The 26,955-nt window shown below is 36.9% G+C and overlaps 1 protein-coding gene and 1 long non-coding RNA gene across 6 annotated transcripts in view; both read left to right on the plus strand.

Annotated features, from left to right (window-relative positions):
• Window positions 1-26,955, plus strand: part of LOC127874335 (cysteine-rich protein 2-binding protein-like) — a 35,268-nt gene that overhangs the window by 1,395 nt on the left and 6,918 nt on the right. For 2 of the 5 annotated variants that reach the window (XM_052418582.1, XM_052418581.1), the window contains exons 2-13: window positions 1,166-1,239; window positions 1,828-1,947; window positions 9,929-10,040; window positions 13,109-13,240; window positions 14,845-14,990; window positions 15,794-15,939; window positions 16,635-16,854; window positions 17,104-17,259; window positions 20,850-21,008; window positions 21,641-21,859; window positions 22,269-22,434; window positions 22,987-23,107. In XM_052418582.1, the coding sequence (XP_052274542.1) occupies window positions 1,848-1,947; window positions 9,929-10,040; window positions 13,109-13,240; window positions 14,845-14,990; window positions 15,794-15,939; window positions 16,635-16,854; window positions 17,104-17,259; window positions 20,850-21,008; window positions 21,641-21,859; window positions 22,269-22,434; window positions 22,987-23,107 (1,677 nt within the window). In that variant the 5' untranslated portion in view covers window positions 1,166-1,239; window positions 1,828-1,847. Of the gene's footprint in view, window positions 1-1,165; window positions 1,240-1,827; window positions 1,948-9,928; window positions 10,041-13,108; window positions 13,241-14,844; window positions 14,991-15,793; window positions 15,940-16,634; window positions 16,855-17,103; window positions 17,260-20,849; window positions 21,009-21,640; window positions 21,860-22,268; window positions 22,435-22,986; window positions 23,108-26,955 lie in introns of those variants that run through there. The other 3 variants (XM_052418585.1, XM_052418583.1, XM_052418584.1) reach the window with 2 other exon arrangements.
• LOC127874342 (uncharacterized) lies at window positions 18,634-19,270 on the plus strand. The gene is made up of 2 exons (XR_008046826.1): window positions 18,634-18,766; window positions 19,094-19,270. It is a non-coding gene; the product is annotated as an uncharacterized LOC127874342 (long non-coding RNA).

The following is a 26,955-nucleotide window of genomic DNA, read 5'->3' on the forward strand; positions in this document are numbered from 1 at the left end:
TTTTTTTAATAGAAAGATGTGTCTCATGATTATTATATCTCAATTCTATTTCAATTTAATCTTTCAACCATACTAAATTATGAAAAATGCAATGAATATAGTGCAAACATGTACAAATGAAATAATGAGAGAGTAAGTAAAAAAATCCCCCAAAAAGGGTAACGCCGCGAAAATTCCCCCTCCTAAGGGCTGCGGACCCCTTCCCCCAAAGTAGATTGAGGGCCCTGCTTTATCTGTTGGACGGCCCCTTTCACTGGTACAAAGCAGTATTAAAAAAAGCCATGTCAGTGCTGGCTTTTGATGTATTTACCATTATTGAGTCAGTTTAAATTAGCTTTCCATAATTTAATTGTATAAATTTAAGTGCTATTTTATTAATAAGGAGCTCATAAATCTTAATGGATAGCAAAATTTCTCTCAGTCTGTAATGTTACTTAACAGTTGTTTTTTTTCCTTCTTTGAGACCCGCCGAATATCCGCCTTTTCTCCTAGACTTATTTTTCCCATCTGACTGAAATTTTCCCTAAAACAATATCCTTTTTGGGGGGAGCCTTTATTTATATAAGTTGACCTGATTCAGTGTAGAAAAATAGAAAAATATTGCAATTAAATTATCTGTTGCCTTGAATTTGTTTTTAAAGTAAAATATGTTAAATTGATTATTTACCAGGTCAAAAGCCCAATGTATTTCAATGTAAATTAGGGATATTTGAATAATTTGTCAGAAGTGACAACATTTGTAGAGGGGGCAATTTGCTCACAGGTCTAAGGCAAATGTCAAAATTTAGATCATATATACGAGGTCACATATAAGAAAATGATCCTGAGCACTTTTTGTCTGTGTTTTTTGTTTAATATGCAAGGGGGAAAATGGCATAGAAAGACAGGGTTATGCAGAAGAAACAGGTTTGTTGACCCTCTGTCATAATATAAGGTAAAAAATAAATATAATATACAAATGATATATCTTTCTGCAAAATTAATTACTTTGTAAACAACTTGGTAGATGTGATATGTACGGTGAGATGGCCTGTTGGACGCAAAAATCCCTAGCTCCAAGTTGACTTAAAAGTGAAGGTTATATTCAAAGGTTATGTAACCTTCTGTCTCCCGTAATTACTGCATAGATTTTCTCCACTGTAAAGTCATTGCTTGTTTCCTTAAGGCGGGGAAACAAAGAAGAAGAAGCAAAACAAACTAAGGCGGGGAAACAAAGAAGAAGAAGCAAAACAAACTAAGGCAAAAATAAATAAATTGTGTGGTGAAAAACATATAATCCAAGAAATTAGAGAACAACTCGCAACAAAATAATGACTTTTCTGTGGTATTTTTGTTTGGGTATGCCTATACATGTAATATGGTATTTGCAGAAGTGTCTATGTTGCTAAATTGGTCTAGGATTTTGCATGGCAAAAATAGATTGCGCAAGCAGAAATTTTATGAGTCATAAGTAGATCTATATCTATTTTCTATATGTAATGTATGTCAGAAAAGTGTTACAATTAGCGTAGTTCATAAACACCCTATTTTTTCTGTCAATCAGTGAAAACCAAAAATGTAGATCAGTAAGGAAAAGACAAATAAGTTGTGGGTCACCTGACATAATAAAAAGATCTCTGATGATTTGAATACAATTTGTTTGAATAGGACCGTGTCATTTTTTTACTGTGACTAAGTGTTATTTACAGGCACAACGATTATTTGTGTGTTTTTTTGGGCTCACATTTGATATACAGTAAATATTTTCATTACATAAATAAAGCTCAATATTTGCTTACAAGGATGCTAGTCTATAATTTGTTTTAAGGTCTATGTTATGTTTTTCAGAGTGATTCCGACCCTGTGAAATGTCTCTGTTGTCAGGAGGACACTGTTACTGTGGGGCTCAGGATATATCCACAACATATCACTTCATGTGTGATCTGTGTAAACGGAAATTCCACGAAGGTAATTGGGACTGGTGGAGAGATAAGTTAATTAGTAAAACATTTAGTAATGTTAAAAATTATTTACTGTTTATATAAATAGATTTATATGTTTTAAGATTAACATTTTAAGCGTTATTCTTAGTTCAACATATTTGCATTATAATGTGCATTGTCTTTATGAAAGAAGATTTGTTTTACAGTAGTATCAGGGCCCTCAATCTATCAAATCTGCCGCCGAATTTCGGCGGCAGTCCCCCACCTGAAAAGTATACTTTTTTCCCCTTTTGGGGGGAAAAATTCCCCCTAAAAAAAAAAAGATTTTTTTTTTTTTTTTTTTTTTTAATAGAAAAATGTGTCTCATGATTATTATATCTCAATTCTATTTCAATTTAATCTTTTCAAACATACTAAATTATGAAAAATGCAATGAATATAGTGCAAACATGTACAAATGAAATAATGAGAGAGTAAGTAAAAAAATCCCCCAAAAAGGGAAACGCCGCGAAAATTCCCCCTCCTAAGGGCTGCGGACCCCTTCCCCCAAAGTAGTGTGAGGGCCCTGAGTACATCTACATGTATGTATTGACACCAGTGATATAAGATACCAGTCTTTTAAACCATTTATAACTTTTTGTGATATAAGATACCAGTCTCTTAAACCATTTATAACTTTTTGTGAAGTTAAAAAACACCAATAAAACTGTGCATTCTCTATGCAAATATTCTTCTTCTTTTATTTCCTCATTTTCTACCATTTCTTTTTATGCTCCCGAATCGAATGATCGGGGGCATATTGTTTTTGGCCTGTCTGTCTGTCATTCTGTCTCAAAACTTTAACCTTGGTTAAAGTTTTGCGATAACTTTTGAAATATTGAACATAGCAACTTGATATTTGGCACGCATGTGTATCTCAAGGAGCTGCACATTTTGAGTGGTGAAAGGTCAAGGTCATCCTTCAAGGTCAAAGGTCAACAACAAAAAAGCGGCGCATTAGGGGGCATTGTGTTTATGACAAACACATCTCTTGTTCATATTTTTCTTCTTCATCTTCTTCTGCTTATTTTTTTGCCCCCCTTCAAAGAAGAGGGGGTATATTGCTTTGCTCATGTCGGTCTGTCGGTCGGTCTGTATGTCCACCAGGTGGTTGTCAGACGATAACTCAACAACGCTTGGGCCTAGGATCATGAAACTTCATAGGTACATTGATCATGACTCGCAGATGACCCCTATTGATTTTGAGGTCACTAGGTCAAAGGTCAAGGTCACGGTGACCCAAAATAGTAAAATGGTTTTTGAATGATAACTCAAGAACCCATACGCCTAGGATCATGAAACTTCATGGGTAGATTGATCATGACTTGCAGATGACCCCTATTGATTTTGAGGTCACTAGGTCAAAGGTCAAGGTCATGGTGACCCGAAATAGTAAAATGGTTTCCGGATGATAACTCAAGAACGCATACGCCTAGGATCATGAAACTTCATGGGTAGATTGATCATGACTCGCAGATGACCTCTAGTGATTTTGAGGTCACTAATTCAAAGGTCAAGGTCACGGTGACCCGAAATATTAAAATGGTTTTCGGATGATAACTCAAGAACGCATATACCTAGGATCATGAAATTTCACAGGTAGATTGATCATGACTCGCAGATGACCCCTATTGATTTTGAGGTCACAAGGTCAAAGGTCAAGGTCACGGTGACCCGAAATAGTAAAATGATTTTCGGATGATAATTCAAGAACGCTTTGGCCTAGGATCATGACACTTCATAGGTACATTGATCGTGACTCGCAGATGACCCCCTATTGATTTTCAGGTCGCTAGTTTTAATCTAATTGTCACTATTGTCACAGTGACCATCATTTTAATTGTCACTATTGTCACAGTGACCATCATTTTAATTGTCACTATTGTCACAGTGACCATCATTTTAATTGTCACTATTGTCACAGTGACCATCATTCTGACCTAAAGAAGACTTTGAATATGACTGGAATAATCCACAGTAATAATTGAGTGTATGGTAAGCATGAAACTTTTGAAATTGATTAAGAAAATATTCATTGAACTTTAAACAAACGTATGTAACTATACCTGGCTGTATGAAGTATCTTCTTCAATTGTCTTCTTTTAAAATGCTTTGAACTATCTTTCATTGCCTTGGACTTTAACAAGACTTGTTTGTTAAGCAATTAACTTAATAAAGTCAATCTTTCTGAATTGCTTTATCCCTTTACCACTTAGATACATATTTTGACGCATTTGTAGTCCCTTAGAAAGTTAAATTTAATTAAAGACCTACTAGATTTAAGTTTTAAAGGCTTCATTTCCAACCTTTAGATACTGGTGATCTGCAAACAGAATAAAACCAGAACAGACTGCATTGTCAATAAAATATATCATCCAAGAGTCAAATATATATATATTATGTATGCAGATAGCTCTCCTAATAACTGGCCAATGTCCACACACATATTGTTCCATGTATAAAGTAAAGAGAATATGTTGTGCGGCTGAGCATCCAAATAATATGACTTTTCTGGAGAAAATGTGCCTGCATGTAGATCATGTGACTCTTGTTATATTGAACAGTCTTTTTGTAATTTTTATGTGTGGCTAATTAAGTATAAGTTTCAGATACAGTTTTCTTTGTGCTATTTTGATGTTTTACGTAAAATACTTTGTAAAGAGGGATTTTCCATCACTTTAATATGTCCATTCTGCTCCTTTACATTTTTGTCATTGAAGTGAGTCTTATTTTTGCAATCTGTCTGAAAATAATAACAGTCATTGGAAAAATCTCTATAAACTAGATTCAGTGCAAAACTGTGCATTATTGACTTGTCGCAAGATTTATGTAAAATGTGTACCACCATTTTTTGCTCGCTGTTAAATATTGTTGACTGTTTTTCGTGCAGTACCTGTAAAGTGGATTGATAACGTTTGCCTTATACAAATGTTTCTAATATACAATCTCTGCTGCTCTGTTATTCTAAGAATTTTAAAACCTACTTCAAGACTTGTTTATTGCTTATTATAGCAGCTAAAACATATTTTTGGAGTGATGTGTACTGGATTCACAATGGACATCTGTAAGTAGACTTAAAATGTGCACCATTTAAATTTACATGTGTTGTTCCTCATGATTTGACATTATGCATATGCATTCTTTATGACCCTATGTTTAAAATTTGCTAAAGTTATGCCTCTTTGCCAACTTAAAAAAACCATAACATGATGGTTACAACTTGCAGCATGTGACAACATGCATCATCTGGGAGTTATTTGTTGATACTGTGACCAGCTCTAGTTTAAAATGCTGCTCAAATTTTTAATTTAGTGAAATACAAACTTGGCAGGGAAGTAAATATAATTGTTTTTAATGAATTCTAAGTTTATGTTACAAACCTCTTTAATTAAAAAGTTTAGTAGGGGTAAAACATGAAATCGCGTTTCAGATACATTTCTTTATTTCAAACTGGTAATTTATCAATTCCTAATTGCAAACTAATTAAACATATTTTGGTTTAAGAATTTAAGAAAATGGCAATTACTTAGTATTAATCTTTAAAGCTAACCTGGGCAGGTTTTGTGATTTATCCTTTGTGAACAATCATCTTGTTAACACTAGACACAACAATTATTGCCCAATCATGATAAATCTTGGTTCAAACATTGCTCCTTTGGCCAAGTTCAAAACTAGGTCAGGTGATGTATGAAACTAGGTTGCCAGGTTAAATGAAAGAAGATGCTAGTTGACATTCTTGAAGTTACAATTTATATCCAATCTTCAAGAAACTTGCTCAGAACATAAACTATTTCCTGAGTTCAAAAATGGTTTTGATCTATTAAAATGTATTGTGGCCAGGAGCGCGGCACAGTTTTCCTTATATTGCTGTAGTGAAACCTAGTAAAACTTTAGTAGTAGTCACATTTTTGGCTTCATTAGCTTGAAACTTGCTCAGGAAATAAGTTTAATTGATACTTTGGACAAGTGTTTTAATGGTTCCAAAAACATTGCAAAAGCTGCTTAGAACAAATTCCTTTGGGTTTCAGGTGAGCCATCTGCAGCATTTGGTCCTCTTATTTCTTGTGAAATGTGAACTTAAATACAATTGAATGTAGATAACAGTCCATTATAAAAGAAATATTTATGTTTTCAGATATTTGTTGTTGTTTTTAAGAAAATCTTAGACATTCAAATGTAATCACTAAAATGGTCATTTGATTTGAACTCAGTGGATTTGGTTGTGATATTTGTTTATTTACATGAAATTCTTTCTGTAAAGATGAACTCAATATGAATTTTAACAAATGAGGCTCACAATCGAAATATCTTTTTGCGAATCTGTTTGTTATGGAAGATGACATATTGTTATTATATCTCAACCTCTGCGCAGAGATTTGGAACTAACATAACTGGATCAAAGCCCTGCCGTTATAACCAACTACGTGATGATAGTTGAGCCACCTGGGTACAATAATTTTCCTGATGTTATTTTTACTTTTTTTTTTTTTTTTTTTTTTTTTTTTAAATATATAGACCTAAACTTATATACTATTTTTCAAAATATAAAAGAAAATGATACTACTTTTGATAATGTAATACTTAAAAAAAAATCCTTCCAGATATGTGCAGAGAGAGCAAGGAACAACAACTCTGCGTGGAGATTGATGGTATCTGTCAACATTTATGCTGTGTAGTTATATCTCTGTTAACACTGCTTCTCTCTGGAAGATTACAAGTCATTTTTGGGGGAGTGTACAAACTTTTGTATCATTTTTTGTTGTTTCTATAGTTATATATAGTGTGTTTTTACTTTCAACTAATTGACTGCAATACATTTGTACTAGTGTTTTTGTGTTCACTTTTTTAACTAACATACAAACATATTTGTGCTTGAGACATTTTTATGATAAAATATTTTATGAAAAACTGTTTGTTCTTTACAACTATTTAGCATATTTTAAAGACTCACGGTGATACAATGATGATTTTATGTGTTTTGAAGAGCACAATTTGTTGTGATTGAGTTTGTAAATGCTGTAAGTAGCATTGACGATACATGGAAATAACACTCCCTCACAGAAAAAATGAATGTTGAAAACCACTGTACATTTTAAAAGTTTACTGTAATATAAACATGTACATATTTATATACATGTATATATAAATATATATATATAAATATATGTTAAGTCATTGTTTTGGAATCAACTGTTGTGTCTGCATTATCAGTTTCTGATGTATTGAACGCTGATAGCTTAAAACTGTTGCTGTAGAGTTTGTCTAAAGGTTCAGACATGTGTCTCATCTTTATATACAGAATGTGCAGCAAGTCAATATGGTATACACATGTTTCACTAGGAAAGCATAGAAACAAATCTTAACTAACTGTGCTGAGCAAACAAATGTAACTTTATACAACAGATAGCTAGCATTGTATTTATCTCATACTCAATTGTGCCACTGTTAGGGGAAAAAAACAATGCTTTTTCAAAAACAACCTCATACATTTATATACTTAGCATAGACTTGTTCTCACAGGTTAATTTGTTCAGTAGCATATCTGATGGAAGTTAATTTTTATGTAATCTTGGGAAATTGTAATATGTTAATAATTACCTTTTTTACAAATTAATAAATATAACCTTGTTAGCATTTTTTTTCGTTGATGATTTTTTTACACCTGTTATTATTATGCCCCCCTTCGAAGAAGAGGAGGTATATTGCTTTGCACATGTCGGTCTGTCGGTCGGTCCATCCACCAGGTGGTTTCCGGATGATAACTCAAGAAGGCTTGGGCCTAGGATCATGAAACTTCATAGGTACATTGATCATGATTCGCAGATGACCCCTATTGATTTTGAGGTCACTAGGTCAAAGGTCAAGGTCACAGTGATCCGAAATAGTAAAATGGTTTCTGGATGATAACTCAAGAAGGCTTAGGCCTAGGATCATGAAACTTGATAGGTAGATTGATCATGACTCGCAGATGACCCCTATTGATTTTCAGGTCACTAGGTCAAAGGTCAAGGTCACGGTGACCCGAAATAGTAAAATGGTTTCCGGATGATAACTCAAGAACGCTTATGCCTAGGATCATGAAACTTTGTAGGTAGATTGATAATGGCTGGCAGATGACCCCTATTGATTTTCAGGTCACTAGGTCAAAGGTCAAGGTCATGGTGACCCGAAATAGTAAAATGGTTTCTGGATGATAACTCAAGAACACTTATGCCTAGGATCATGAAACTTCATAGGAACATTGATCATGACTCGCAGATGACCCCTAATGATTTTCAGGTCACTAGGTCAAAGGTCAAGGTCACGGTGACCCAAAATAGTAAAATGGTTTCCGGATGATAACTCAAGAACGCTTATGCCTAGGATCATGAAACTTGATAGGTAGATTGATCATGACTCGCAGTTGACCCCTTTTGATTTTCAGGTCACTATATCAAAGGTCAAGGTCACGGTGACCTGAAATAGTAAAATGGTTTCCGGATGGTAACTCAAGAACGCTAATGGCTACGATCATGAAACTTCATAGGTACATTGATCATGACTTGCAGATGACCCCTATTGATTGTGAGGTCACTAGGTCAAAGTCATGGTGACCCGAAATAGTTAAATGGTTTCCAGATGAAAACTCAAGAACGCTTATGCCTAGGATCATGAAACTTCATAGGTACATTGATCATGACTCCCAGATGACCCCTATTGATTTTCAGGTCACTAGGTCAAAGGTCAAGTTCACGGTGACCCGAAATAGTAAAATGATTTCCGGATGATAACTGAAGAACGCTTATTCCTAGGATCATGAAACTTGATAGGTAGATTGATCATGACTGGCAGATGACCCCTATTGATTTTCAGGTCACTAGGTCAAAGGTCAAGGTCACAGTGACAAAAAACATATTCACACAATGGCTGTCACTACAACGGAGAGCCCATATGGGGGGCATGCATGTTTTACAAACAGCCCTTGTTTTTTTCTTTTTTTCCCCCTTCATTTTGAATACCAGTACACCTACAGTCCAGAGGCAAGGAGGACAATGGTTGCCTCCTGTAGAGAGCCACCTGTCAGTACAGCTGTACTGTTGGCTGACAGAACCCGTCCATTATTTCTCGCCCAGTGGTCAGTTGATCCTGCATTCCTAGAGCATGTGTTTTGCCGTTGAGTCAGCTTCTTTACAGTGGAATTTATCTCTTAAAAATATTTTTACATATTATAAAAAAATGGAAAAAAAAACAAAACAATCTCCACATAGAGTTGTTGTTCCATGCTTTCACATACAATCTCTGCCATCCCAAGAAAATCCTACAAAATTTGGTAGGATTTTGTTTTTATGCCCCCTGATCGAATGATCAGGGGTATATTGTTTTTGGCCTGTCTGTCTGTGTGTCTGTCATTAAACTTTAACCTTGGTAATAACTTTTGCAATATTGAAGATAGCAACTTGATATTTGGCATGCATGTATGTTTCATGGAGCTGCACATTTTGAGTGGTGAAAGGTCAAGGTCATCCTTCAAGGTCAAAGGTCAAATACATGGCTTCAAAGCAGCGCAAAAGGGGGCATTGTGTTTCTGACAAACACATCTCTTGTTGTTGTTTAAGTATTATTTGATGAAAATTAGTATCTTTTTCTTTTATGTTTTAAAAATAGTGAATCAGTTAAGGTTCATAATAAGAAATAGATTATACTAATTAAAAAAAGTAAAAATAACATGGGTAAATTATTGTACCATGTTGCTAGGCTATAATCACTTGGTTTGTTATTAACAAAGGCAGGGATTTGATCCAGCTATTGTGGTTCCAAATCTCTGTGCGGAGGTTGACAAAAACAGTGTTTTTATTGTTGGACAAAATCTGGGTCCATTTCCAATCTCAAAAAGTATTTTTTTTCCAGAATAAGTGCCTAAAATTCCCAATTGAAGGTTTCAATCCAAAAATGGTGAAAAAAATATGAAAAAGAATTTGCAATTGTAGAATGTTTGAAGACGAGCTGTGTGTCGTTGCTAAAGGGAGACTACCTATATCACTTCAAGTGTGAGGCGTGTGGTGGAGGAGAGGAAGAATTTACACGCATGAGGCTGCAGTGGTACGCATCACATTTCTGGCTTAATGGAGGTCAGCCATTTTCAGCCTTTAATTGGCATAGTTGAGACCAATTTTGGGCGAAATATTTTCTTATTATGCCCCCCTTCGAAGAAGAGGGTGTATATTGCTTTGCACATGTGAGTCGGTCCGTCGATCCGTCCACCAGGTGGTTTCCGAATGATAACTCAAGAACACTTGGGCCTAGGATCATGAAACTTAATAGGAACATTGATCATGATTCTCAGATGACCCCTATTGATTGTGAGGTCACTAGATCAAAGGTCAAGGTCACGGTGACTCGAAATGGTAAAATGGTTTTTGGATGATAACTCAAGAACGCATACGCGGCCAACAGGGCGAACTCTGAACAATATAACTGAAGCAACTGGTCTGTAATCCTAAATCTATAATTATCAGTCCAATGAAACATCATCATTTGAGTTAAATAAAGTGGATCAGTAAAAATATTATCAGAATATGTGATTTTTTTAACCAGGTTTTTTAACCAGGTTTTCCGAAGGAAATTAACCAGGTTTTCCGAAGGAAAAAACTGGTTATTAGATTGGCGAATGCGGGCGGGCTGGCTGGCGGGCTGGCAGGCGGGCGGAACAAGCTTGTCCGGGCCATAACTATGTCGTTCATTGTCAGATTTTAAAATCATTTGGCACATTTGTTCACCATCATTGGACGGTGTGTCGCGCGAAATAATTACGTCGATATCTCCAAGGTCAAGGTCACACTTTGAGTTCAAAGGTCAAAAATGGCCATAAATGAGCTTGTCCTGGCCATAACTATGTCATTCATTGTGAGATTTTTAAATCATTTGGCACATTTGTTCACCATCATGGGACGGTGTGTCGCACGAAAGAATCACGTCAATATCTCCAATGTCAAGGTCGCCACGACTAAAAATAGATTTTTTTTAAAAACAAACTTACAAAGGGGGTTAATTTTTTTTGTTCATTTCAAAAGTTCAGTTTGAGTTTTCTCCCTTTATCAGATTTTTTTTCACAATGAAAACCTGGTTTTGTGACAATTTTGTCCCTTGTTTTGTATATTTTGTATATTAAATATTGTGTTAATGTTTAATTTTGTTGATTAATATAAATATAAGCAGGACAGGGGAGGTAATACACTATTATATCTTTCTTATATACAGAGGAAACAAATGCAGTAAGTTAAAATTTCATGTTTAATAAATAGAGGATATTTGTTCATGTCAGTGTGAGATCATTTGTTATTTTTTTGATTGTCCCTTGACATATTGCTTTTATATTTTGCATACTTGTTTACCAACATCACCCCAACCTATAAACAAGAGCAGACAACTCTATCAAGCATTTTGTCATAATTATTGCCCCTTTTATACTTAGAATATGCATATATTTGATAAATTTATGTTAAAGTTTGCGTACTACCCCAAATATTTCCTATATCCTTTGACATATTGCTTTGATATGTTGCATACTTGTTTACCAACATGACCCCAACCTATAAACAAGAGCAGACCACTGTATCAAGCATTTTGAAATAATTATGGCCCCTTTTACACTTAGATAATTGAACATTTTGCTTAAATTGCCATTACTTCTTTATTTATGATCACATTTTATTATTACTTTGACAAAACAACACTTACCTGAATACCACAATGGATTCCACCCAAAAAATACCCCACGCCCCTACCAGAATCCCTCCCCCCCCCAAACCTCAACCCCCCAAAACCCCCCAAAAAAAATATTTTTTAAACATCTAATAAATTACCACACCCCACATTATACCCCCTCTCACTCCCCCCTACCCCCTACCCACCCCCCCCCCCAATTTTTTTTAAACATCTAATAAATTACCGCACCCACATTATACCCCCCTCTCACCCCCCACCCCCTAACTCCCCCCCAACCCCCTCCAAATTTAATTTTTTTAAACATCTAATTAATTACCACACCCCACATTATACCCCCTCTCAACCCTCCACCCCCCCCTACCCCCCCCCCACCCCCCCCCCCAAAAAAAAAATTCTTTTTAAAACATCTAATAAATTACCCCACCCCACATTATACCCCCCTTTTCACTCCCCCCTACCCCCCCCCCCCAAATTTTTTTAAACATCTAATAAATTACCACACCCCACATTATACCCGCCTCTCACCCCCCATACCCCCCCCCCCCCCCCTACCCTCCCCCTAATTTATTTTGTTTCCCTTTTTTTATTTTTGAAAGATCGTCTAATAAATTATTGAATATGAACAATTTCCCCATGATGGCTTACATTATACTGTCAAGCACTTGAATAGTCGAGCGCGCTGTCGTCTGACAGATCTTGTTAGGTCACAAGGTCAAAAGTCAAGGTCACTGTGACTCGAAATAGTAAAATGGTTTCCGGATGATAACTCAAGAATGCTTACGCCTAGGATCATGAAACGTCATAGGTACATTGATCATGACTGGCAGATGACCCCTATTGATTTTCAGGTCACTAGGTCAAAGGTCAAGGTCACAGTGACTCAAAATAGTACAATGGTTTCCGGATGATAACTTAGGTCAAAGGTCAAGGTCACAGTGACAAAAAACGTATTCACACAATGGCTGCCACTACACCTGACAGCCCATATGGGGGCATGCATGTTTTACAAACAGCCCTTGTTACATAAAGCATTTCATTAATTGATATACTGATAAATTGGTATACAGTGACACTCTTACTGGCCATAGCTCAATTGGAAGGCAACTCCATTTGTTAACATAGTTTAGTAGGGCTAAATGCATGTGCGCAAAGTGTCATCCCATATTAGCCTCTGCATTCCGCATAGGCTTATCCAGGACGCCACTTACCTATTCTGGAATTTTACGTTTTAAGGAAGTCCCTTCTAACCCAAAACCAGTTTTGCCGCAAAGTGTTGTCTCTGATTAGCCTGTGCGGAATGCACAGGCTGATATGGGACAACACTTTACACAGATGCATTTAGACTCAATTTCCCAAAGCTATGCTCATGACTTTGGGATCAGGGATATCTTTTCACCACAACAAGTCAATTGACATAAAATCCTACATGTTTCCAATCCCAGGATACAGGTGGTACAGTTGGCTCTGTATAACCTCCAGTTGGCCGGTACAGGCATGTGTGGGTACTTCCGCTGGAAAGAACACATCTGCTCCTTCATTGACAAACACTGGACAACATTTTTTGGCTCGCACAGGTAATATTGATATTTAACTTACTGAACTTAACACATTTTGTTTCTGGGAAAAGTGGGCTTTATGCTTGTGCGCGAATTGTCGTCCCTGATTCGCCTGTCCAGTCGGCACAGGCTAATCAGGGGCATCACTCCGTATTTATGGAATATTTTGTTTAAAGGAAGTCTTTTCTAAATGAAAATGCAGTTTAGGCGGCTAGTGTCGTCTCTTTTTAGCCTGTGCAGACTGCACAGTCTAATCTTGGGCAACACTATACCCACATGCGTTAAGCCCAGTTTTTCCACAATGCAGCTCATCTATACCGCTTTGAGCAATTGGTAAAAGGGACGATAGCTTATGGTCCCATGTCATGTGTCATTCATCGTGTGTAATTTATTGGCTAATAGTAGTAATACTGAAGATTCCAGTTTAGTTCATGCAGGAAATTATAGGGGGTATACTGGATACACCATGAATGTCTGTCTATCTGTCTGTGCAATTGTCCATCTGCCTTTCTGTTTGTCCATTTGTCTGTCTGTTTGTCCATCTTTTGGTCCGTTTTTATGCCCCCGGTAGGGTGGCATATAGCAGTTGAACTGTTCGGTAGGGTGGCATATAGCAGTTGAACTGTCCGTCAGTATGTATGTCAAGTCTGTCCGTCCGTCCGAAAAAAAACTAACGTTGGCCATAACTTTTGCAATATTGAAGACAGCAACTTGATATTTGGCATGCATGTGTATCTCATGAAGCTGCACATTTTGAGTGGTGGAAGTTCAAGGTCAAGGTCATCCTTCAAGGTCAAAGGTCAACAAAAATATTTATTTTTTTATTTCAAAGCAGTGCAATAGGGGGCATTGTGTTTCTGACGAACACATCTCTTGTTCTTTCTGTCAGTTGTTTTGTCCATCTGTTTGTCCATTTATCCATCTGTCTGTCCATGTCTATTTCCTTAGACACAAACATCTGCAATGTAGTACAATATGACTATTTGAATTCATCATTTTGTATAATATGAAAATTTGCAAATCCAATTGTGTTTATCCAATGTGAAAGTTTTGCCTCTGTAACATCTTTGAAATTTCCATAACATGATTATTTGGCTAATTATTACATTCTGCATCAAGGTGGGAAATCACAACACATGTTAAATTTCGTGTGGGTTTGATAAGACATGGATATTGTACATTATTTGTTCTGGGAAAACAGGTCTCAATGCACAGGCCAATCTCTGACGAAGCTTGAGCAGGCCTCAATGCACAGGCTAATCTCTGACGAAGCTTTAGACACATGCATTAAGCCCTACTTTCCCAGAGTGAGAAATTAATTTCACTTTACGCATATGTATTTAGCTCCGGTTTCCCAGAGCATCACTCATTTTGTCATGTTCATGTCATGTTAACCCTTTGCATGCTGGGAAATTTGTCGTCTGCTAAAATGTTGTCTTCTAAATTTCTAAAATTAGCATTTTCTTCTTTTTTTTCAAAGAATACTATCAGAATAGCAAACAGTTTGGATCCTGATGAGACGCCACGTTCTGTGGCGTCTCATCTGGATCCAAACTGTTTGCACAGGCCTTCAAAATTCGGTTCCGGCACTGAAAGGGTTATTGCACCCTCATGTATTCCAGGAAGAAGACGTCTCTCTGGCACGGTACAGTTGCCGGGGTTCTGTCCTCAGGCTGCCCCAATATATTCCTTTCCGGGGCCCAGGAGTTGAAGGAGACCGGCTGGTGGAGACTGGCAGAGACAAAACCACCCAGCCCACATAAAATTGGTAAGATATTGCAGTCTGTTTTTTGGGGGGTCAAATTTGAGCAGAATTCTGCCACATTCCCTATCTAAAAAAGTAATTTTTTTCCCAAATGACTTCCTTAAATTCCTAAGCGGAGGTTAATTTTTGTGTGTGTTAATTGTAACATTTATATCATTTAGTGCAGCTATATCAGTTGAACCTTAGTCAATATAATATTGGACACTTTTGTATCCTGACTTTTAAAGTGTTTGTTAGCAAAAACAACAAGGGCATCATTTTCCCTATTTTGATCAAAACAACGAAAAAATTTTCAATCCAAAGGGCCCTGGTCCCATTCCCAAAATTGTGAAAAAAACACACCTGAATATTGGTTTGAGTATAGCTTGGAAACATTTACCCAATATTTGTGAACTCTATTGACATGAATGCACTCATGAATTGTTTCCAAAATTGATACTCAGTTTTGTTTATTCACATATTTCCTGAAATAATTGACATGACATGACAGAACTTATATATGACTATATTAATGCTTAAGTACTTCAGTGTTCTGTTCCTTAATGACTGAATGAGGCTCGCTCTGAAAAACCTGTTTTAATGCAAGTGTGTTCATATTCATCTCAGATTAGCCTGTGCAGTCTGCACAGGCTAATCTTGAAAGACACTCTTAGTCTAAAACATGATTTTTGGCTTAGTCAGGAGAGACTTCCTTTAAATAAAAAATTCCATAGACTGCATATTGCACAGGCTTATCTTGACACTTCAGACACATGCATTAAGCCCAGTTTTCCCAGAATGAGGCTGAAATGTGTTCTCTTTCTCAGCTACCCCCTTGAGTAAACCTGCCTCCAAGAAGAAGGAAGCCACCCCCAGTCCTACTGAGCCCCCTAAAGAGGGCCTGAGAAGTCGTCGAGGGCAGAGCTCCATACAGGCAGCCATGGAGCTCAAGGCAAAACGGGCCACGCTTATGGTAAACTGTGGTTACACTTCTTTTTGCAGATTTGTGTGGTATTGTTAAATGATTGAAATTTATTGGACATTAATTTTGGTGATTTGGTGGGTTGAACAATCCAACATTTAATATAAATAAAATGGAAAACAACAGAGGCATATTTTTACCAAAAAACAGAAATCAATTAATTTACGTGGCCACCAAAAAGTCATTTTCATTTATAATAACAAAATGTTACGCCAACAGATATGATTTTTTAAACATATTTTTGTTTTTGTGTGAAGGTTTGGTGGTGTTTCTTTTTTAAGAGGTCCTTTGTTGTACACATTTCTAATGAGGTATTTCATTGCCTAAAGTGTGCATTCAGCTTTGACTTTCAAACAGGTTTTGTGCTTGGTAAACTTATTATAAATTCACTTGAGTTTTGTGCAAAATAAAAAAAGTTAAACATTTTGATATAAACCAAGTTTGAAAGTTAATTTAAGAGCTTTAAGTTGTAAAGCAAAAATTTATTAAATTTAAATTTAAGCACCAACTATTTGTCCAAAAATGGAAATAAAAACACTTACATTTTGAAAGAGATCTACTTCAACATAACTTAAATTTTGCAAGTGACCTATTTCAACAACACTTAAATTTTGCAAGTGACCAATTACAACAACACTTACATTTTATACTGCCCTTTTTCAAGAAGCATCAAAAAACAATTACAGGAAGCCAAAGAGATCAGGAAGACCAAGATGGCAAAGACAGAGCCTGACCACGCCACATCTGCTCCGTCACTGTCTCCTAGCAACAGTAGCAGTAGCAGCCAGTGCCCTCAATCCCAGCATGCAGAGCACCTGATGTCATCAACCCCAATACTGAAATCTCCTGGGAAGATTGACGTTGGCTCAAACCTGACTTTTACCGGTCTGTTCTCACGTGGGGAAGGTAATTTCCTTTTTTTTATATAATTTTTTGCCCTTTTTCCAAACAAATACATATTCATCTGACATGAAAAGTAAAACAGTAATGTAATGCAAATAGGAATGAAATAAAACATCAAATGCATCTTCAGAAGTTGCTACATCATTGAATGGGGTAAACATGTAATTTTGTTTTGGGAAAAACATGTCAGATTTTTGTTTTAATAATTCCGGTGTGTATAGTCAAAACAATGGATGTATAAAATGTATTAAGGAATCGTCGGCTCGGCGTCGTTTGCCAGTTCATCAGGTTCCATGGCAACGGGGATGTTGGTGTCGCCATGCTCCAGTTCGATGCATGATTACAGCGACGAGAACAGTAATGTGTCTCAGAGTAGCTACCTGACTGAGAAAGACCTTAAGCTGCAGCGTAAGTGTTGTGCTAAGAAAATGTTTGAGCAATATCATGTAAAAATATGCCAAGATATTAGACTTGCTCAGGAAAAACGGGGTTTAATGCATGTGTCTAAAGTGCCATCCCAGATTAGCCTGTGAAGTCCGCTTAGACTTATTAGGGACAACACTTTTCGCTTTTATGCTATTTTTCGGTTTAAGAAAGTCTCTTCTTAGTGAAAATCCAGTTTAGACGGAATGTGTTATCCCTGATTAGCCTGTGCGTACTGTATTTCATTAAGCTCTGTTTTCTCAGAGTGCAGCTCATATAATATGAGCCACGTAATATGAACATGTACTAGTATGTTATTTGATTTGTGGCCAGCATAGCTCTTGAGCAACGCTGTCCAGAGCCAGCCTGTGGGATAATAAGAACACAAAACATTGCTTGGGCTCATTGTGGCCAGCATAGCTCCTGACCAGACTGTGGAAATGCGCAGGCTGTCCTGGAGCATTTTTGCTTTCAGCATATGACATTAGACAAAGATGTAGTTTGTTTGTTTATTCATTGGCCAGGTGTGAATATATTGTCATTTAACTAAAATGTCTTGACACGGCTTACTTTTTTTTTCCACCATATAATATTTCAAAAAGTATTATGAAAACTTTCATATAAGGAAGTCTGACTTGATTTGAATCTATTTTTTTAACAGTCCTTATGTCAAAAACTGGATTTTTCTGTTGTTATTTCATGCTTAGTTTTTGCAATTGCTTATTATTATTGACATAACTTAAATGATTGTCAACTATGGTTCATTATACTAGTTGTGGATTAAGAATTCTTGATCATCACTTCAGACTTATCCCTAGTCAAAAACATCATATTTTATCTTCAGTGCATTACATTTGTTTCTGTGCTTTTAGGTTGGCACTAAGAAATCTGAATTATTAGCCAAAATGCTTGTTATTTAGAATTTTAGCTCAGAAAGTGTGAAAATCAGCTTTATAAAAAGTAATTTTTAGCTCTGCGTTTTCAGAGAAAACCTGAGGTATTGTCATAGCCAGCTCGTCGTGTCTTCCGCCGTCCGCGTCGGGCTAAAACCTTAACATTTTGTTACAGTTTTGAACATTGGCTCTAAAATCAAATTGCTTCCACCTTCAACTTTAAAACTTCATATGTAGATGCACATTGATGAGTTCTACACGCCACACCCATTTTTGGGTCACTAGGTCAAAGGTCAAGGTCAATGTGACCTTAAAAAAAATCAAAATCTGACAAGCTTTCATTTATTCATAACTGCACCCGTAGCCGAGCGTGGCACCCGTTATGCGGTGCTATTGTTATCCATTTATATGCCCCCCTTCCAAGAAGAGGGGGTATATTGCTTTGCTCATGTCGGTCTGTCTGTCTGTCTGTCTGTCGGTCCGTCGGTCCGTCCACCAGGTGGTTTCCGGATGATAACTCAAGAACGCTTGGGCCTAGGATCATGAAACTTCATTGGTACATTGATCATGACTCGCAGATGACCCCTATTGATTTTGAGGTCACTAGGTCAAAGGTCAAGGTCACAGGTGAAGGTCACAGTTACTGGAAATAGGCATTTTAAGGATTTAGCATGGTTCAAACAAGGGAAACATCTACCGTTTATGCATGTTCTTTTTGTTACAGCATTTGCCTCCCTTAAATTCATTTAAAATCTGAAGAGGGGGTATATTGCTTTGCTCATGTCGGTCTGTCTGTCTGTCTGTCTGTTTGCTGTCCATCCACCAGGTGGTTTCCGGATGATAACTCAAGAACGCTTGGTCCTAGGATCATGAAACTTCATAGGTACATTGATCTTGACTCGCAGATGACCCCTATTGATTTTGAGGTCACTAGGTCAAAGGTCAAGGTCACGGTGACCCGAAATAGTAAAATGGTTTCCGGATGATAACTCAAGAACGCTTAGGCCTAGGATCATGAAACTTGATAGGTAGATTGATCATGACTCGCAGATGACCCCTATTGATTTTCAGGTCACTAGGTCAAAGGTCAAGGTCACAGTGACCCGAAATAGTAAAATGGTTTCCGGATGATAACTCAAGAACGCTTAGGCCTAGGATAATGAAACATGATAGGTAGATTGATCATGACTCGCAGATAACCCTATTGATTTTGAGGTCACTAAATCAAAGGTCAAGGTCACGGTGACCCGAAATAGTAAAATGGTTTCCGGATGATAACTCAAGAACGCTTATGCCTAGGATCATGAAACTTCGTAGGTAGATTGATTATGGCTGGCAGATGACCCCTATTGATTTTCAGGTCACTAGGTCAAAGGTCAAGGTCACGGTGATCCAAAATAGTAAAATGGTTTCCGGATGATAACTCAAGAACGCTAATGGCTACGATTATGAAACTTCATAGGTACATTGATCATGACTTGCAGATGACCCCTATTGATTTTGAGGTCACTAGGTCAAAGGTCAAGGTCACGGTGACCCGAAATAGTAAAATGGTTTCCGGATGATAACTCAAGAACGCTTAAGCCTAGGCTCATGAAACTTCATAGGTACATTGATAATGACTCGCAGATGACCCCTATCAATTTTGCGATCACTAGGTCAAAGGTCAAGTTCACGGTGACCTGAAATAGTAAAATGGTTTCCGGATGATAACTGAAGAGCGCTTATTCCTAGGATCATGAAACTTGATAGGTAGATTGATCATGACTCGCAGATGACCCCTATTGATTTTCAGGTCACTAGGTCAAAGGTCAAGGTCACGGTGACCCGAAATAGTAAAAAGGTTTCCGGATGAAAACTCAAGAACGCTGATGGCTAGGATCCTGAAACTTCATAGGTACATTGATCATGACTGGCAGATGACCCCTTTTGATTTTCAGGTCACTAGGTCAAAGGTCAAGGTCACAGTGACAAAAAACATATTCACACAATGGCTGTCACTACAACGGAGAGCCCATATGGGGGGCATGCATGTTTTACAAACAGCCCTTGTATTAGCCAGTTTTAGGATTAAGTAAACAAATAGAGATTTCAGTTGCCTTTGGCTATTTTGGCTACTTGTAACACTTAAATATGTTTATGATGTTGTGAAAAATCAAGTAGTAATTCAATATCATTGATTGAAAATAAAATGAGATTTAAAATACATCATATACAGATTACAGTGTATAATGGTGTCAGTTTATTCAAAATCTTAAAACAAAGTCATGCACTTACAGGGATAGAAATAATTGGTTCCCATTTGCCAGGGGTAAGTAGATTTAGAGCCGGGCTTTTAAATTTCAAAAGTTGATAGTCTGACCTGGCAGCTAGCTTTTTAGAAAAGCTTGAACATATTTTTGTTCCACAGTTTATTGCTTTATTTTTAGAAAGCATGAAGATTCAATCTCATTAAAGGGGATAATGCATTGATTCATAATAGCACTCTTATATAGTTGTGTGATTTTTTTTTCTGAAAAGTAAGGATTAGATAATTATGACGTGTACTTGATTGTGGGCTTCTTTTTCTTTTCACACACCACTTAAATACAAAAGAGGGTTAGTTGTCTGGGCAACCTGCCGTAAAACCTTAGTTTCTTTCACTGCCTTATTCATGAAATAACTAGGTTAATTTTTTATCAGCCACAGTTCCCAATCTTCTGTTATCGGAGGACGTCTCTGGACAGGAAATGGACGACAGTGACTTTGAGATCGACCCTGGGACTATGTCTCCACCCCCACCGGGCTCGCCAATCAGAATGCAGGATTCTCCCACTGTCCAGGAGATGTTGTCTGCTATTGGTGAGCAGATTGTATTGTTCATAAATTAGCCTTGCTCTAGGGAAATTGGGCTTAACCCTTTCAGTGCTGGAACCGAATTTTGAAGGCCTTTGCAAACAGTTTGGATCCAGATGAGACGCCACAGAACGTGGCCTCTCATCAGGATCCAAACTGTTTGCTATTCTGATAGTATTCTTTGAAAAAAATCGAAGAAAATGCTAATTTTAGAAATTCAGCAGATGACATTTTTGCAGACGACAAATTTCCCAGCATGCAAAGGGTTAATGCATGTGCCTAAAGTGTCATCCTAGATAAGCTTGTGCTGTTATGTTATTGTTTGTTTGAAAGGTTGTCTGCTCTTAGCAAATATCCAGTTTAGGCGGAAAGTTTTGTCCCTGAATAGCCGAGGCAGACTTCATTTAGCCCTGTTTTCCTAGAACTAGGCTCAAATGTACAAGTGGAGTCAACTTTGGATTATTTGGGTCATTTTCTGATTTTCTGTTTTTTTGTTTGTTTGATGATTTAAAGATAAAGAAGATTAAGAAAACAACAGAATTTATTTCTGATAACACTTTTTTTTTAAGGTTTATTTTACCTGTAGTGGTCGTGCCTGTTTCACAAATACTACATGAGTTGAATTTGTTGATGTTTAGACTCACATTCCTCAACTAGCCAACTTCTGTATGAGGACAGCAGTAATTATGACAGCAGTTACCACGACAACAGCTACCAGGAGAGTGTCTCCATGGATACCAGTATCCAGGACAATACCAGTTGCTATAGCAACAGTAACCAGGGCGCAGAGCAGGCCGCTTTTTTCCAGACTTACAGCACAGAAGACTGTCAAAGTGTGGAAACTGAACAAAGTAAAGGTACATCTGCAATCTGTTTACTGTAATTTATATTTGTGGGACATTCATTTCCATTGATTTTGTGGGTAAAATGTCTTAATATTAAGATAATAATGTAGACAGTCAGTTTAAAGGTGAGTTTTACTGCTATTTTTTCCATGCAACAAAAGAAGCAATCCTCTTTAACATGGCAGGTAATCAGCTGTTTATCTTCAATTTTGGCAACAACGCCCCAATCTTGAAAGAAAAAGGTAGATTTTGGGTATTACTTTGATTGGATGCTGATTATGTAATTTAGCGCAGGACATGCCCTTAAGTCTCCTTGACATATTGAGTGGTAAAGGGTACACAAATCAAATTCTATTGTCTTGATTCTAGTCTTTTATCTCAATTCAATTGTCTCAAATCAAGCCTATCGCTTTAATTCTAGACACACAAGAGGATGAGGCAGGGTCTGTGGTGGACTCAGAGAGTGACAGTGACTCTGATTCTGATGCGCAGGCTGCCACAGATGAACGGCCACCCACCGGCGCTGGCAGGAAGAGGAAGTTGAATACCGAATCTGAACCAGTCACCGTGAATGTGCCAGACGTCACGTGAGAGACTTTTTTTTGTTTCTTGAATCTATAGATCATTTTATCACATGCTATACCCTGTTTCCCATGTAATGCAACCATTACACATTTGGCTTAGTTTTTGTTTATTGACCAATAGCATTTTGTTAATTTGCTGAAATGACGTTGCAACATCAATTGACGTCATGAAATGTAAACAACATTCGGGATTTATCATTATTTTTGTGTAAATATTTATTAAATTTGCTCATTTAAAAGCATGTGATAAAAAAGATCTGACACGAGTTGTCATATCATACCATTTTTTTATTAAACTCGTCCAGGAAATTCGTTAGTAAGCTCGCCAAAGGCTCGCTTACTAACAAAATTCCTGAACACGTTTAATAAAATATGGTATGATATGACAACTCTTGTCAGATGCTATATATATTTGTATACCTCAGGTCAAGAAGTCTACTAGAAGTGGATATTTTCGTCATTGATTAGCCTATGGGACTGCACTTTATGCACATGCATTTAGCCCCATTTTCCCAGAGCAAGGTTCATGTAAACATTTTCTGGTCTGTATTTCAGGTATCAGCTGCTAAGCAACTATGAGGAGCGACTGCTGCTACGGAAACTTGATGCAGCGTCTCGACAAGGCACACTGCCACCACATGTCAACAGATTTCGACGAAAGCTCATTGTGCGACAGGTTCGTTTTGATTTTTATGCCTGTCCAAGGTGAATTGTATATCTGTGTTCTGTGATATTTATTCATGCTCAAGGGGATTCGTATACTTGTCTACAATGATGTGTATGCCTGTCCAAGGTGATGTGTATACCTGTCAAATGTGATTTGTATACCTATCTTTATACCTGTCCAAGGTGATATGTATACCTGTGTATGGTGATATGTATACTTGCCCAAAGTGATTTGTAAACCTTACTACGATGATCTGTATACCTGTATAATGCGATCTGTATACCTGTTTACAGTGATATGTATACCTGCCGCAGCAGGGTCTTCCCCAGGCCATTTAAGCGCCCCTTGCCGGGGCGCTTGAATTTCGAAATCAGAGTCCCCGGGGCGCTTGAAATTTTCCGATCAGTGTATTCTTCAGTAAAAGAAAGTGGAGATTTTCCAAAAAAATCAAGGTTTCCCTATCAGTGTATCAAAATTCCCTGTTTTAAAAGAGCACTCGGTACCTACTTTCACAAGTAATCGCCATAAACACCACACGGGGTAATGGATAATCCACTGATAAGAGAATAGCATGACGCGCGTATCGATTATTCTAGCCACATTACACGGTCATTTAAATGCTGACAAGGATGTATCTGGTAAATTTCCAGTCGTCAAACTGTGAAGTTCATCGTCCAATCGGTTACGCGAATGCTTATGAGGGCGGGGTTAACTATCGACCATTATTTTTGATTGACGTCGGGCATGAAGTAAGAGTTTATCGCAGCTTGATTAGCAAGAAGTTGTTCCATTTGAGTAATATAAAACCGGTAATTAGTACAGTACAGAACATTAAAGACGGTTTCGGGCATCATCATCACACCTTTTTACTGTAAACAAGTGTTACCTATGACTCATAATTAATACGAGAAATTAATTGCAAGTGGTAAACAATAAATTATTATAGCGAGTAAGTTGTGCAAATGACTCCCAGTTACAATTATGTGATAACAATTAATTTAATTCCAGTATATGTATATTTCAACATGTCCATTTATAGAACTGATTCACCTCGTTTTTCTAATTACGCACACTTGTAAATGTTTCATCCGATAATCGATAGTTAGAAGACTGATGATGGCAACCGGCCGTGATCCTCTTGGACAACGTGAATTTCATGCATAATTCCGTCAAAACATTTATTCGACTCGTAAAGTATGTAAACAAATTATCGTTGAATTTATAACGCAACGGTTAATATTTGTTGAAATCTCAAATGGGAATAATTAAATTTGTAATCCGAAACCCATTACCGTAAGTCGATGTTAACGCGTTTTTAATCCGAAACACACTTCCGAATGTAAATGTTACCGCAACGTTATATATTTTGCTTCAAATTAGCAGTGCAAATTTATTTTGTGTCGAATCTTTTTCTCAATTAAAAAGAGCGCGAAAAATTATGCAGCATGTACAACGTGGCGTCTATTGCATACAAATGGCGTGTATTGAGCGTTTTAACAAGCACACAACAGGTCAGGGGATTGACGCATATTCAGAGGCAATATTTCATCAAATCTATAAATAGTCACTTAAAAAATGGCAAGGTTTGTGTTAAAGAAATAACTGAAAGCTTTTATCGTAAATATTTACCAGAAAGAGATTGATAAAAACGGAATAAACGAGATTATCGGGTAATAAATAGAAACTTGAAAAATAGTAAGTATACAGTAATAGAGTCGGGTTGAAACGGATGTATTGGGGAATCGTTCGAGTCGGGATTTTACTATCTGTGCGGAAAAGTTTTAAAACAATTAAACAATATAAAAAAATATATTTTTAAATGACTGGGGGATTTTTTTTGAAGAGTCATAGCGCACCAAATGACGTCTTTTGACGCTGTTTTTTTTTAGTTATAACGCACCACAGAACGTGAATTGACACGTTAAATTAAAAAAAAAAATCAACGTCAGGAGGGGACACCCCTCCCGAACCCACCCCCGGGGCGCCTGAACAAATTCCTGGGGAAGGCACTGCTGCCCAAGGTGATTTGTATACCTGTCTATGATGATATGTATACCTGTCCAAGGTGATCTGTATACCTGTTTACAGTGATATGTATGAATGTCCAAGACTATTTGTATATCTGTCTAAGGTGATGTGTATGCCTATCAATGTGATTTATATACCTGTCTAAGGGGATTTGTATACATGTCCAATGTGATTTGTATACATGTAAAATGTTATTTGTATAACTGCCCATGATGATTGGTATACCTGTCAAAGTTGATTTGTATACCTGTCCAATAAGATTTGTATGCCTGTCATTTATGATTTGTATAGCTGTCCATGATTTGTATACCTGTTCCAGATTATTTGTTTACCTGCCCAAGGTGAGTTATTTACCTGTCTAAGGTGATTTGTATACCTGTCCAATGTGATTTGTAAACCTGTAATATGTGATTTGTATACCTCTCTAAAGTGATCTGTATACCTGTAAAAGGTGATCTGTATACCATGTTTTTCCATTTTCTTTAGTAAACTATAAAGTGAATTGTGGGGAAAAAACAAGGAAGTAAATTGTGGCAAATAATGATTCCATTTTCTATTGAAAGATTTGACATTATTTATGTGACATCTATGGGGATGTGGCTATTTCCTATTGATCATGTGTAAGAACATTACATGATGGGCATGCATCGGGCACTGTTCTTATTTTATTGAAACAACCAATCAACAAGGGAATTTAAATTTAGATTCACACGGCAATAATGAATAACTGTGTACGTTTTGGCCTTACCGGGCTTATATTGCAACTTTTATAGTAATATAATAGGACAAGCATTGTTTTTGACCAATGTCGGGTAATTATCTGATGTAAGGACAACCATCCCAAAAGCAGGACTGTCCTGCTGAAAATAAGGCATATAAGTTCAGGCATGTTGGTCCAATTTGCAGGGCTGATTGTCCAGTAAAAAATTGAGAGTGAGTTAGTTGGTTTGCCGAGTTTTTAAGTCTGTAAGTTTCTGTGTTGCAAAAATAGGAATATCCACTTTTCTGAACCAATGCGCACTTGTTGTTGACAGAATTTTCTGAGGGCACCTGATTGGTCCATTTTTAGCGAGGCTGTTTTCGGAGAAACCCCAAGCTATTGTCATAGCCAGCTCGTCGTCCGCCGTAGGCGTCGTGCTAAAACCTTAACATTGGCCATAACTTTTTAAATATTGAAGATAGCACCTTGATATTTGGCATGCATGTGTATCTCATGGAGCTGCACATTTTGAGTGGTAAAATTTCAAGGTGAACATCATCCTTCAAGGTCTAGGGTCGAAAAAACAAAGTCAAGGGAAGTAATAAGCTTTAAATGTTCATAGTTATCTGACCTGCCAACGTATATATTTTTGGTAAATAAATCAAAGCGGCACAGTAGGCGGCATTGTGTTTCTGACAAGCACATTGTGGTAAAAGGTCAAGGTCATCCATTACGGTCTACGGTAAAAAATACAAATTTAAGGGAAGTAACAAGCTTTAAAAAGGGAGGTAATTATTCAATATTGAACATAGCCACTTGATATATTTGGTATGCATGTGTATCTCATGGAGCTGCACATTTCGAGTGTCAATCACAGTCACGGTAGTGGCTTTTAATTATTTGCTACTAAAAATAGAGATTTGTTAGAGACAATTATTTTCAAGGGAAGTAATTTATATAATTATAAATTACCAAGAATTGAAGTTCTTTTCACAGATACTGTACAGATTTATTATTTTGATTATTTATAACTCAAATGATTGATTTGTCAAAGTGTATTTTGTAATGATATAATTATAATTTCTTTGATGTTCATTACATACCTGTGGACTTATTTCAATAGATACAT

Source organism: Dreissena polymorpha, chromosome 3, assembly GCF_020536995.1.
Source record: "Dreissena polymorpha isolate Duluth1 chromosome 3, UMN_Dpol_1.0, whole genome shotgun sequence".
NCBI classification, from domain to species: domain Eukaryota; kingdom Metazoa; phylum Mollusca; class Bivalvia; order Myida; family Dreissenidae; genus Dreissena; species Dreissena polymorpha.